Source organism: Gadus macrocephalus, chromosome 6 (genome assembly GCF_031168955.1).
Source record: "Gadus macrocephalus chromosome 6, ASM3116895v1".
In the NCBI taxonomy this organism is placed as follows: Eukaryota; Metazoa; Chordata; class Actinopteri; order Gadiformes; family Gadidae; genus Gadus; species Gadus macrocephalus.
Window position 1 is genome coordinate 3,143,883 of NC_082387.1, and position 14,862 is coordinate 3,158,744.

Below are 14,862 nucleotides of genomic sequence, written 5' to 3' on the forward strand. Positions count from 1 at the left end.
ACAGAGGACATTGTTCATGTTTAATCACAAAGCATTCCCTTCATTGAGTAACAGTGCTAAATTAGCGTCCAAAGAAAAAGGTAGACCACTTCGCAAAATCGAGATCACCAAAAGCAATGGCAACGTCAGTGTTGTGGGTGCTACATGGTTTGCTAGGTACTCATGGCTTACTGGTAGCATTACTAGCAATCGACTGTATTGCTGGCCCTGTTTGCTAATGAATAATGGCAAATCTCCAACATGGGCTGTTCATGGTTTCACTGATGTGAAAAATCTTGATAGGGCAACCAAACGCCACGACAAGTGTCAAGTTCACGTTGGTGCTGCTATGCGACATTCCTTGCTAGGCATCATGCCTATAGATCAGGTTGTTTGAAATAATGTTCTCGCTCTTTTACTAGTTTGTTACTCTGACCGTTTTGTTTGATATTGTGGAAAGGGTAAATGATTCAGAGCATGATGCATTTTAAATGGCATCACTTTTGTTCTTGAGTCTTCTCTTAAAACAATTGTAACTGAAAATAAACAGAGCTAAATTACAACCAATAACTTCAATCATTGAAGTTTTTTATTTAATTTTACAAATCAAGAGTAGGCCTGATTTGACTAGTGGGCTTTGCATCCTTTCCTTCTGCCCTTGTAGTCCATTTAAAATGCTTCCCATGCTTCCCACCAGCTTTCAAATTACAGTGATGCCACTAGTGGCTTTGTATCAATTTTATTCACATAACTATCCCTCCCTACTATTTTGTAGTTCACCAAAACACCCTGAAACAACTTGAGTCTCAAATTCTTATGCCACCATACACCAACAGTGCAAGCAGGCAAAGTGCAAGCAGGCCAATGGCAACCAAGCGCAGTCCTTCCTCCCTCATTTAAAAAAACCACCAGACGCCACTGAGATATAGATAGATAGAGATATATATATATATATATATATATATATATATATATATGCATGCTGGTATACAATATACATTTAAAACTTAATTTGGCCAAGAACATAGATAAACCAAAAAAAGGACCTTCAACTAGTTTGTACAAAATAGGAAAGTAAGCATTTGCCACAGCCAGCAGCAATTTTGTACGCAAGAGTTCTGTGGGGTATTCCACGAACGGAGGTTTAACAAACAGAGTTAACGCTGAACTCTAGGTTGATTGACCCTGTGCCAACTAAACCAGAGCTGTCGGTTCCACCACACGGGTTATGCATTAGTTCAATCAACAGGGGGTTGGTTAACTCTGCGCGTCCACGCCAAACCTATAAAGACGTGATGTATGGATCATGGAAACCCTGATCAAAATGGCGAAACGGGACGCTTTAAATGAAATGGAACTCCAGGTTCCTTTCCAAAAAAGGGGAACGCTAAAGCCTCTGTAACCCAGAGAACCAAAGCCTGGCAGCGGATCGCTGACCGCGTAAATGCTTTAGTTACATGTCAAAAGCATGATCCTTAATATTTGAGGCATGAATCTATTATTATCCCAGTGAAGCATTCTTAACGTTCCTACAACATAACCCTTTTCTTCTAAAAGATATGTACTCCGATGGCTCACAAGCGGTCAGCGGATCAAGTAAAAACGAAGTATAAAAACATACAAAATGGTATTTTCCCACCATAGTATTGGTATATTTTGTCAGTCCAGCATTTAAATTGTCAGACCATATTTGTCCCTCCTGTATTTAAATAAGCTCTTTTTTTTTTATGCAAATCGTAAAAACGTTTTTCTTGTATTTTAGATTTTGTTTGTCTTCGAAGTAACACATGCAAACCGTGTGCGTGCCACAACGCAAATGTTCCAAATGTTTTTTTTTGGTAACTGGATAGAAAACCTAAAAGGTGACAATTCATCAACTTTGCAGATCAAGATGGATTAGTGCTTGTAATGGAGCCGCCGGCTACGATCGAACATTCTCCAGTGGATGCAAGTCTGTTAGGACTATTTTATACTCTCTGTTGTAAGCGCGTTTCGGCATAGTACTCCAACGCCAATATTGCTCTTTGTATGATAGGGCATTGACTTCGAACTTCGTAATTCGAATATAATTCGAATATCAAAAAATAAATCAAAATTCGAACGAATATTAGGCAGCCCTTAATATTCGAACCTGTTATGGGCAGGCCAAGAGGGAGAGACGTCGGAGAACCCGACGCAGTCTATTCATAATATTGTAATGACCACGGAAGAGGCAGTGAATGAAGTATTGATTAGACTTATGATTAGATTTATCAGAAACCCAATAAACCGTTGGAACACGCAAGACCGGTAACCATAGCAACGCCGGTAAACAAACCTCGCAAAACCCAATCCAGGGCTGAATCCGAATACTCACTTATAGTATGCATTTTGTAGTACGCCACAAATATAGCGCGTCCGAATGCTCAGTACGCATTGTGTAGTACGGAAAACGTTAAAGAATGCGTACTACCCATTGGTACTACCGCCACAGTATACAACGGTAGGTCACTACGCTATCCCACAAAGCAACCGGAGTCTGGTAACGAACGAAGAAGTGATGGCTGACCCGACACTACCAACAGCGGCTTAGAAAGACGTTGTAGAAAGCGGCGAAAAAAATAGTCATTAAAAAGAGTAAAAAAGTAAAGTAAGTCATTAAGTAAAAAGAGACATTTTTAATTTTATAGCAACGATGACAAGACGGAAAACAGGTAACTTATCAAGGTAGTTTTGCCGGCATCTGAGGGGAGATACGTCATCTCCAAACATCCGGTGGAGTTTCGGCGGTGTTCGGAAGCGTTCTACGCATAGCTGTAGACCGTACTACACTTGACAGTGTAGTACGGTTTTCAGCTATGCGTAGAACGCTTCTGTTCAGTAGACACTGAACAGAAATAGTATGTACTAAGTATTGGGATTCAGCCCAGGTCTTACTGAAGGCATTTAATGGTCAAAATATTATTAATAAATATTCAAATATATTCGAATATTAATATTAATAAACAAACAAACTTCGAATATGATTTTTGGGCAAAAGTCAATGCCCTATTGTATGATAGAAGGGCCGATGAAGATCTTGATCCGGGCGTGGATGGGTCATCTGAAAGGACTGAGATGTGCTCAGCATCTCCAACTTTACAGATAAAACTACAATTTGCAAAAAACTAAGGTCTACGCAAATAGTCTGGAGTGAACTGAGGTCAGGTCCTCGATTGGTAGTGTTGGCTATGTAAGGCTGGAGAAGGCTATTTAAATATATTAATGATTTGCTCGAGAATCTATTTCTCTCCAGCGTAAAGTCATCCGGATATGTAAAGATGTCGAGCCGTGGTCTTATTAATCACTCCTGGTGGATTGCATTGAACACATGAAATCTGCGATGAACGTGGGTTTAAATACCCAAAACCGGGTTATGTTCAAAACTTAACCTGCGCAAAACCTGCTCCGACCAGGTTTGATTCTGAGCATATGTTCCTATAGTAACTAACATACCGTGTTCATTTTCGTATTCATGGGTTGAACTGACAATACATCTACATAAGTATCAAATGAAACCTGACAAGCAAAACAATCGAAGATATATTGATAATAATTTCGAACTCTTCCCCATTTCTACCTACATCCACCAATTGTCGGTTGACATGCATGACTTTTAACAGTCTGAATAAAGGACTTGTCATGACATCCACATTTACTGGAGTGGGGGTTGTGATGGTTCAGACCCCGGCCTCGCAGCAGCAGCCGTGCCTAGGGATTGGAAAGACCTGACCTGCGTGCTGGTGGTGGGCCTGTGCGTGCTGGCCCTGGGGGCTGGTGCCCTGCTGCAGGAAGAGAGCAGCTCCCTTCACCATGAAGAAACTCTCGCTGAGGCTGGAGGACAAAAAAGGAGGGTTTGGACCAGGGTAAGGACCAGGGCAAGGACCAGGGCAAGGACCAGGGCAAGGACCGCGTGGCAAAACCATGCAAGACGTACAGCTGTAGGCTGTGGCACAACATGATGGTCAGACTCAGATAGGTTTGCTAAGCATTAGCAATGAACAATGCATAGTATATCACTTTTCCACTACTATGCTGAAACAAGCAAATCAATGTTCTCTCCATATTGGGATTCACTGTAGCTGTAACCTTTGTCCTACAACAACTCGGGTCACATTAAAGTTCGTACACACACACACACTTGTGAATTACATCCGTAGTAGACAAAAAACGTCCCTATGGCAGGTTGTTCCTGGTGGCAACATCTAACATGATTGGTTGCAATTCAAATGGTCCATGTCAGTGTCAGTTGGAGTTTGTTTTGATCGCAGCAGTTAAGGTGCTCTCTGATTCGTCAGGGCTGAGCCTGACGAATGAGCCCAGGTAGCTCCGCCTGCAGGCTGAGATGCAACACTTATCTCACAGCAACTGAACTGCGTAGCTAGCGCCGAGTTGTGCTTTTCTATCAGTCGCTAATAAGCCCCTCTAGTGTGTCCATGAAGACAGGGTAGAGGCCTAGAACCTGGTCTGCTCGTATAACATTGAATGCCATGAAGAGGATACGTTGTAAAAAATACCAGGACGGCCATTTTACAATTTAAGATCAGTAGCTATGACGGTCTGACGGAAGTGAAGCATCAGGGTTAAAAAAAACACAATTTGTGTCAGTGATTGGAGTCAACAATTGCGCTACGGTTTGTTTCAATTCCTTCTACCTAAGCCTACTTGGGGGTAAAAGGGATCAAACCTCTTGCTCCTGCTCTGTTCTGCTGTGCAGCGAGGCGATAAGCTGAGGTCATTGTTGGCAGAGGGCCACTGCCTCCTGCAGGGTGTTTAGACAGGCACTAACCCCTCTTACTAGGCAAGCTCTAACCAGGACCAGCAGGTTGTGCTGTCTACTATTCACTGATTATTTTAAACGCAGATAATTATTTCTTAGGTTTTAAATCGCTTAAAGACATTGCTGCTTAGATATCTTCACATTTTGTGTTTAAAACCTTGTGTTTTCATGTTTTAATTGAGTTTTTCCCACTTTAGTGATTGCAAATCATTGATTAATTTGCTTTAACTAATTTCGTCTATATTATGCAGCAATTCAACATTTGCATTGTAAATGTTATGCTGACATTATGGATGTTTTTTTTATGTTTTATGTTTTTTTTTTATGGGGTCTCAAATCATAAACCATTAATTTATGATAGTGTTTTTCATTTCAAGCAGACAGGCATAACATTCTAAAAAAATAAAAAACAACTTTATTACTGATCTGCTTTAGAAGTCGTCCCTGCATCCCTGTGTTGAATCTCTTCTTCCTGTCTTTGAAACAGCAACATCTATCACTTTGGAAAGAAGATGTTCCATGCTTCTGCGAGTCTTGTATAATAGGATAGACTTACCTCTGATTTAACCTTCGTTCATCATCACTCCCAAAATCCTGAAAAACAAAAGATATTGATAATCATTTATTCTGATTATAAATTGATAAAAATCCATTACTATTTATAAAAGGTTGATTATATATTTTTACCAAATATAATGTTCATATATAGAAATATTTTTTTAGAGTATAAGAGCACAAAGCCTTCTCTTAGTAGTCATTATAATTGGGACGCCATTGTTTTATTTAAAATACATAAAGTAAAATAATAAATTGCAGACAAAATAAGTTTAAAGGTTGCATAGGTGATTTGCTTTTTTGGCCATTTTTGCAAAATTACTTGAAATCCTTATCATAACCCGCTTACAGCCACTGAGTTAGAAGTACTGACATGAAAATTAAACTTGTCAATCATCTGTGGAACGTGCAGGGCTCGAAAAACTCCAGCCAATCATATCCATTGCCACCGAGTTTCATTGGACAGTAAGTACGTCAATCAAACGGTCGTACTGCACTCCCCCTCCCCCCCTCCCCCGCGCCCCGCGCGCGACCCCTTCGTGCAGTAGGCTACTCGTGACCCAGAGCTCGTGACCCAGAGCAAGCTCCTGTTTGTTGTTATCCTGCGGTATCTACTGGAACTAGTTAATCCACATTTGGACCTAGCAGTAGAAGACAATTTCCATGGCAGACAAGACGCCACCATCCCCACCACCACCACCACCACCACCAGCAAAGAGAAGGAAAACTCTTTTTCAGAGAGTAATTGATAATAAAAACGTTGAAAGAGAAAAACTGAAATCAAGAATAATCCTAGGCGCTGCTTTTGAACGTTTGCGGCAACTGAAGGACGAGAAGGGTCTAAAAACCGATGCTTGTGTGGCGGTTGACCTAGTTTCAAAGTTTATACCGTTTATACTCGGTAATACCGGTGTTGAGACGAGTGTATTACTCGGTGTGAAAATGTCCACACCGCGGCAACCCTAGTGAAAACCAGGACTTCCAATACAATTATATGAAACAAACATACATTTTCTAAAAATAGTAATGATTTATGTGACCGTTTAATGTTTATAACATCTGGTGCAACCATAGCCGCGAGAACGTATTCTCAGCAGGGGGTGCTGGGAAAAAAAACCCGGCCTGCACTAGACTCGCAACTCGTCACATTGATAAAAAAAGATATATAGCAGCGCAGCTCAATTACACCAGTGCATGCGCGCACAGTTGAAAATCGATCGTTGTGTTCACTTCCTTCACACCATGGTTCACATCCAGCTGCTCACAGAACAAGTTTAGCGCACCACCGCTACCCTCACACTTTTTCATATAACCTTTTTTCAGCACTAGGACATATGAGCATTAAATAAATGCTGCGTCTCAACATGCCATGGACAGCAGCGAGGATGACTCGCTTTGCCACGGGCCGAAACAGTTCGGAGCGACCACAGCCAGAGCGAACACAGCGGGGCAGAGGAGTGTCAGGAAGTCTTTGGTGTAGGCTACACATCAGTACGGCCTATTTGCACTACTGTTTAGTGGCAATGCAGTGTTTTATTCTATGCCTTTTTATTTTCGTATATTATTTCAATTAATACAATTTATTTATTCATGAAATCAAGATCTGGTCTTCAAATCTTTTTTCCAAATATAGGTCGTATTACAATGGGGTTTGTGTTTATATTCGGACCAATACGGTACAGCGGACGCTCACATGACGTTAAGCATTTCCTGGTGCATAATGTGACGCTTCAGAACCTAAAATCCCGTTTCTCCCCGTTGATACGACAACACATAACCGGCGTTTTCAGAAATCTCCACTTTGGCCGGAGTTTTTAGAAATGATCGTTTTCTGTGATAAGACAGGGCCTCGGACAGGGGGTGTTGCAGCACCCCCAAAACCCCTACTTCCCGCGGTACTGGGTGCAATTTACAGCTGAATGTAGTGCCATGTTGTTAAACGAAAACCTACGCTAGCCTGGCTCGCTCTCGCGCATCTCTGTTCGCGCTCGTGCATGATTGCGCGTCCAGGTACTTGGAATGGGTGGAGTCAGAGTCAGCGTTGAAGGAGAGGGGGTAGGACCATTTGAGTTGTGTATTTTCAAAATCTGCTGGCGTTTCGCAAATCGCGTACCCAACCTTTAAGACAGTCCAATGACTAAGCAGTTTTTAAATGCTTCATATACCAGAGGACTGTACAGAACTCTATCAGCTATAAGCCACAATGTTGCCCCCCCGGTGGACGGAAGATGCACTGCTGGATTGCTTCCATAGGCAAATTAATTCAAGGACAGGCTCCAGTATAATGAAAAGTCAATAGCTGTTTAGAACCAATATTTCTTGTGAATACAAACCCTCAATCCTTGCTTTGAAGAAAATTGTACAGTTTCTTACCCCTGTGCATATACCCAGAGGACTATAATTTAAATAAAATAAAAACACTTAGGAAATTAGGAAATTCACTCTTAAGTGCCTCTCAGCGGCATTGTTGTATTTCAATTTGACTTGGCTGATTGGTAAAATAACGAACATCTTGAAACAACTCCAAAACAGATTGTTAACGTGTTAACGTACGATTTTCTTTAGGTTTCTATGGGCCAATCCCAAAGTGAGCCCTGATGACTAAGGACTAAGGAGTCACAGACTTAATTGATCTGGAGGTGCTAATTAACTTAAGTGAGTGAGTGTGTGAGTCCACAAGGGCTCGGATAGAAAAAATTGTAACAATAAAAATGGGATTGTGACAGCACTTCACGAGAGAACATGTTACCTTTGCAACGTCAAAGATGTTGCTGACACTTGCCGGTTGCCGGTTTGGGAATTTTCATTTTATGTTTGTTGCTTTCCAAACAGCCAAGGCAGAGGAGACGGCTGCTCATTGAACATATTTTTCAATATTTACAACTTTCTTAATTATAAATAATTTGTTTGTTGTCGTTTACCTTCCTAATATCCCTATGGTCTCCGCGGTAAACGTACCAATCCTTTGAACTGTGGGTAATTCCCTTAGGTTAACTCTGCACTAATGCAGACTCACGGAAAGGGCTCGGTAAGGGTAGACTCAAACCCTCATGCCCTTTGAAATTCAACATTAGGACAGCCCTGAGGCCTTACTAATTTCGCGAGATTGCGCAGAAAAGTCTGTCCGCGAGTCCGGACTTTTGGATTAGCCCACTGAAGGTGGGCTAATGATTAAAATAGCATAATAGATTCATAATATGCAATGTTGCATTTATCATACGGTCTTTAGAGTAGTGATTTACAAGTTCTATGAGGAGCTTTTGGAATATGAGGAGCTCTCTGAATATTGCCACTCGTATACACGCGCTGATTTCGTTAATTCTGCAGTGCATTAAACGCTGTACTGGGAGTCTGTGTGAAGGCTTATTTGTTTAAAATGTGCCATTGTCCAGTATTGTTGAGAGCACACAAACGCTTCATCATGTTGACAGAAAATGTACGTGCAGTGCCAAACTACTTGTTTTACAGCATGAAAAATAGGGCTCAACAGAAGCATCCAAACTCGAATACATTGAAAAATAAACAGGCCTAACCATTCACCTTTACCAGGCTTTACCACTCTGTAATAGGGCCCAACCGATTCATCGGCCTGCCGATTTAATCGGCCGATTATAGCCTTTTTGAAAATAATCAACATCTGCCAAAAAGACGCCGATTACAACTGATTTTTATTTTTTATTTTTTTTATTTTTTAGAAATGTTATTGCGCTGCAGATTGCGCTCCTACTCGCCTTGTTAACTAACAACTTTAGCTGGAGTAAAAAAGAGGAGATTGAATTTTACCGTACAACATGAAAGCACGCTCGCTCAGGCAGCTGCGCGCTCACCTCACCAATGTACACAAGACACGTTGTTTGAGCATGTTGTGCCTGTTTTTCTTTAGGTCCCAGGCCATGTTAATTTGTTATACTGTAGACTCTAACGGTGAGACCATACAGCTCAGCACGCACGTGTTAGTCACTGCTCACGAGCGCAGCACATTGGGAGTTAGTTATTTATTTTACATTTTACATTACACTCATTTTTGACTGTAAATGTATTCTAAAACACTCAAGGTTCTGCATTCAATTCACATATTCGTCAAAAGTGTTTAAAGTATATTTAAGGTATCAAAAACTATGTTTTATAGGCTTTTTTTTGTTTTGTTTTTAATCGCCCGATTAAATCGTAATCGTATTTTTTCTCTGAAAATAATCGGCATCGGCACTCAGAAATCAATATCGGTCGGGCCCTACTCTGTAATAATAAAAGCTTTATTAGACTTTAGACTTTAGATTATATTGTCCCCAAGGGGAAATTTTTCTTCACGTCACAGTACATTACATATGTGGGCCGCACGCCGACAGACAATAAACAGAAACAAATAAACATCTACACAGATCTGCATAAACATCTACACAGAGTAGTACTGGGGGTGATTTATCTTGGCCTTTTATTGAGTGCTGTTATGGCTGCAGGCACCAGGCTTTTGCCGTAGCGAGCCCTCCTGCACAACAGGGACCTATACCTGCGTGCAGAGGGCATGATAGTGAAATGGCAGTTGAGAGGGTGTGTGTTGTCCTGTGCTATTGCGGATGCAATGCGCGAGATGGCCTTTATATTGAGCTCTGACAGTGTGGGTGTGGGGAGACCAATTAATTTGGCAGCTATATTTGTGACACGTGTAAGTTTCGCCCGGTTTTTGACAGTAAGCATGTTACAGAAGCAGGTGGAACAGTAGAGCAGAATGGGTTGGACAATACTTTGATATAACAGAAGGAGGAGATGGGGGGCAACATAGAGTCCTTTGAGTTTGCGGATGGCATACAGTCTTTGGTGGCTCCTTTTTTGAATGTCCGTTGTGTGCTGGTCGAAATTGAGTTTATTGTCCAGAGTGAGTCCAAGGTATTTAAAGCTGTCAACTGTTTCTACTGTGTCATAGTTGATGAGAGTGGGGGGCTGGGGAGATGGGTTACCTATTGTTATTGAACAAGTGTAACTTGTGTATATTGGATAAGTGGGCCCCTAGCGCCTTCTACTGGTACAGAGTAAGACCCCACGCAATATCTGACTGACACAATCCCTGCAGTTTAAAATTAAGGTTAATAATAGTTGGAGCAAAGAAGTACATAATCGATCATCCCCCTGGGCAAAAAAACACTAATGCCAACTTAAAACATGAGAATAACCTAGTTTTCCCCCCTCCACAATACTATTTAACAGTCTGGAATTTCACACCTTTCCATCAAGAGAGTCGAAAGTAATATTTTCTATGTTCATCAATCATTTAGATATTATAACCTAGCTACTTCATTCCCAATAAGTGCAATTTCAAAATGAACTGAAATGCATATTCCATCACATTATACCTAAAATTACAGTTGAACAAGTGTGATAGCACTGTGATCTGCAACAGTAGTGGAGTGCAGCATTAACGAGTGTGCATGATGAATCAACGGTTTGCTACACCAATCAAACACTGTCACCCATCAGATCATACATACACTAACAACTGCAGTACACTGTGCACAATGTTACAATCAGGCCATTAATAGACTAACCAATGCATTACATTGGCACTATGTCACCAATCAGACCATCAATAGTCTAACCACTGCAGTACAGGGACTCTCTAAATCGTCGCCACTTCGACCTGGGCGGGACTTTACGTCCTACGTCACTCGCTATGGGTGTGCATGTGTGCGCATAGCCGTCACTCGCGATGGGTGTGCATGTGAGAAAGGTTTTGGCTTTAGTGTCTATGGGTTGGTAATAACGGTTCTGATGATTTTTCTGATGGAAAAGTGGTCTTTTATTTCCATAAATCTTTGTTCAGTGAACGCATAAACCCGTTTGTTAGTTAGCAGTTAAAGTGTAATTCCGGCGCAAATTGAACCCAGGATCTTTGTTTTGGCATTAAAACCCATCAAATAAGCCTCCCAGATACCTTTTTCATTGAAAATCGAGTATTATAGTTTGCCGGCGGGCGCAATGTTTGGCGTCCATGTTGTTGACTTGGGGCATAGTGTTTCGCTTCTAAATCCGCATTTTTGAACCACTAAATAGCACCAAACCTCTGCAGTAGCATGACTAGGGTCCCTACACATAAAACGAAGCACAAACAACTTAGTTTGCAAACCCGGAGTTTATTTAAAAAGACAGTTTAACAAGCATTACCGGGAGGTCCGTGTTTACAGGAAGTCCACACAAGTCGATTGCCGAATGCGCCGGAGTTCAGTTCAAGGAGGAAAGTTTTGGAATTTATATAATATATATTTATAAATAATATATAGCAAGTGTTGACACGTAAATTAAAGGAATTGCATATGTAAGTTACAGTTACAAAATAATTGTTCGCTACAATCAAGCATGGCACGTTGTTGACGGAAGACGCACTGCACACGTGATTGACGCATAGAGTGAAGAGGACAGCTCAAGCACCGGAGAAGACGACCCATACACAGCTTGAAGTCAAGAGAGAGATGGTTCGTGTTTGCGTCAAGAAACAAAGTTATAAGCCCTAACTTCATTCGAGGAAGTGAAAGATGATCTTGTGAGTTGTCCAGGTAGGTTAACCTCGATTTATTGTGTATAAGGATTTGTGGTGGGAATTTACGGACCACGTCAATCGTTTTCTGCGTCAACCGGGTAGAATAAAGTCATCAGAACGTTTAACAATTGCGGTCATATTTGTGTAAAAAAGGTACAAGACCATACAACAAACAATAAAACAAACGTTGCAAGGAGAACTCCATTGCATTGGCTAAAGCCAGGAATGCACATTGCCAAGACAGCATTGCCCCCCAATACTACCTTACCATTTGGTTAATAAAATGGTAATCTATCAGTGGAAGCTGATAATGGACTTCTCCTTGCAACGTTTGTTTTATTGTTTGTTGTATGGTCTTGTACCGTTTTTACACAAATATGCACCGGTCGTCTTCTCCGGTGCTTGAGCTGTCCTTCACTCTATGCGTCAATCACGTGTGCAGTGCGTCTTCCGTCAACAACGTGCCATGCTTGATTGTAGCGAACAATTATTTTGTAACTAACTTACATATGCAATTCCTTTAATTTACGTGTCAACACTTGCTATATATTATTTATAAATATATATTATATAAATTATAAATTCCAAAACTTTCCTCCTTGAACTGAACTCCGGCGCATTCGGCAATCGACTTGTGTGGACTTCCTGTAAACACGGACCTCCCGGTAATGCTTGTTAAACTTTCTTTTTAAATAAACTCCGGGTTTGCAAACTAAGTTGTTTGTGCTTCGTTTTATGTGTAGGGACCCTAGTCATGCTACTGCAGAGGTTTGGTGCTATTTAGTGGTTCAAAAATGCGAAACACTATGCCCCAAGTCAACAACATGGACGCCAAACATTGCGCCCGGCAAACTATAATACTCGATTTTCAATGAAAAAGGTATCTGGGAGGCTTATTTGATGGGTTTTAATGCCAAAACAAAGATCCTGGGTTCAATTTGCGCCGGAATTACACTTTAAACAAAATGCGATCTCTTTGTTTACAGTTACCAACGACCAACTGATGATTGGGGGTTCGATTCCCTAGTGATGCAAGGTTTTTTCTTTCATTTTGGACTGCACACACATCGCGAGTGCCGGATACTCGCACAATGTGCACACATCACTGTCTTTACAATTTCTAGGCAACCGAAGTTTAAAGATTGTCAAGTGGTTAACTCTTGAATCGCATGTACTAAGACCTGATGGGTAGTGGTCAGAGAACAACTCATTAACGCGGGGATAAGGGGTTCGATTCCTTAATGAAGCTAGCTTTTTTCTTTAATATTGGACTGGATGTTTGTATGCCATTTTGCGTAACTTGTAGTTTATGATGAAGAAATGTTACTGGGGTTAAGGTTAGGGTAACGCTAAGGGTAAGACACAAAGTGTTTTTGTAACACAATATTTCTTACAATAACAAAGTCCAAAGTTTTGATGACTCCAGTAGGACTCTTAAGATACAGAAATGCGTCAGTGCTCACAAAACATCAACAAGTCAGCAGTGTGGTACTGGGTGATCATTTCTGATATACAGTACAAAAGCTGAAACTATTAGCCAGGAGTGGGAAAGATGCAGACGCAGACGTGGGAAGCAATAAGACGCACCAACACACAGTTGCCTGTTGCAAAATGGTTCAGAGTTTAATAGAAATAGTTAGGGTTAGCTGGTATGGCGTTATCTGGTATGGCTATAGTCTAATGTTAGCTTAGTTCGTGTTGTTTCGTCATGTTAATCGCTAGTAATAGTAAGTCATTTGTAAAATATACAAATATATAGCCTATCATCACAGACTGTAGGAATGTCACCCACCCTCCATCGCGTACGACACTGACGCTCGTAATCTGTAGTGCAAGGGAGTTCGTGCACGTGCACAGATCAAACGGACACATGCAAACGCGCACACATGCAAACCCATAGCGAGTGACGTAGGACGTAAAGTCCCGCCCAGGTCGAAGTGGCGTCGATTTAGAGAGTCCCCTGCAGTACATTGGGCACTATGTCAACAATCAGACCATCATTAGCTAGCCATAGCAGCTAAAGGTCTCGCTAACCTGCGCTGGCTACTCCTCTTAGACCAACCATAAACCAAATAAGCAAGTAAGCCATAAATACTCCCTCTGACCAACACTATGTTACTAACTTTCATCCGTTATATGGTGTGGTGTTCATCATTATTATGCTCACCCCGAACAATGAAAGCTAAATGAACCCCCCTAGCATTAAAGAAATAAGATAGCCTAGCTTCACACAGCAGGCCCACAAGTACCACTATTATAAGCTCAGCTTTCCTTTGAACGACCAAACCTTCTCATCTCACTACTAGCAGACTGACCTCCCCCGCGGTGGTGGTCGCGGTGCTGGCTGTGGATGCTGCACTGGGAGTCGGGGACCGCTGCAGGGTCACCAGTGCCATGGCTGAAGGCTGCGAGTCTGGACATGCACCAGCTGACGGCCTGGGCTGATGATGTGCTGATGGTGCCGCTGACTAAATTAACCTAATGATGGACAACGTTATTCGGAGTCACATAAATGCCTCAAAGGAGCTGGCAGCGTCCACTCCATTATACGTTCACTTAGTCCCAGGGGTCACACAATCCACACATTTTAAATCAAATTATCTATGAGAAAGAAGCGTTTCCAGGGCCAAATCGCACTCAAGACAGCAAACAATAAGAATGTAGTAAGCTAGCGCTTACGTGTTATTGCGATGCACATATATTACAATCATTATTGAGTTTCCGCTTTGGATTAGGGCTGGAATTTGTTGTGGGTTATTCTCGTCTATGATTTAAAAATAGTTAAAGAATTACACATTGCTAGTTGCTTCTATTTTTGCTATCAAAAAAGTGTCACAGCATTTGTTGAGTTAAAGGCATTATATAGAGCTGTATAAGGAAAATATACCTGATAAAGGAACTCCCAACAAAGTATTACACATCGTGCTGACCCTACTATAATATAACTTTCAGAATTGGTATTAGCCCTAGCCCTAACCCTAGTTGAACGATATTACCTTAA

General features: G+C 41.4%; 2 protein-coding genes across 2 annotated transcripts in view; one reads left to right on the forward strand and one right to left on the reverse strand.

Annotated features, from left to right (window-relative positions):
- The window catches only part of LOC132459063 (uncharacterized), an 84,942-nt gene that overhangs the window by 19,546 nt on the left and 50,534 nt on the right, over positions 1-14,862 (forward strand). The gene's annotated exons all lie outside the window — the stretch shown is intronic.
- LOC132458756 (protein phosphatase Slingshot homolog 1-like) lies at positions 3,015-14,844 on the reverse strand. The gene is made up of 4 exons (XM_060053051.1): positions 14,749-14,844; positions 14,177-14,339; positions 5,334-5,371; positions 3,015-3,831 (listed from the first exon to the last, which is right to left on the reverse strand). Exons 2-4 carry the CDS (start codon positions 14,255-14,257, stop codon positions 3,678-3,680), a joined length of 273 nt encoding a protein of 90 aa, XP_059909034.1. The 5' UTR covers positions 14,258-14,339; positions 14,749-14,844; the 3' UTR covers positions 3,015-3,677.

Coding starts and splice junctions, on each gene's coding strand:
- LOC132458756 (XM_060053051.1), bottom strand. CDS start 14,257: ATGGCACTGGTGACCCTGCAGCGGTCCCCGACTCCCAGTGCAGCATCC. Junction 5,372..14,176: donor CGACCACCACCGCGGGGGAG/GTCAGTCTGCTA, acceptor TTTGTTTTTCAG/GATTTTGGGAGTGATGATGA. Junction 3,832..5,333: donor GAACGAAGGTTAAATCAGAG/GTAAGTCTATCC, acceptor TTTGTCCTCCAG/CCTCAGCGAGAGTTTCTTCA.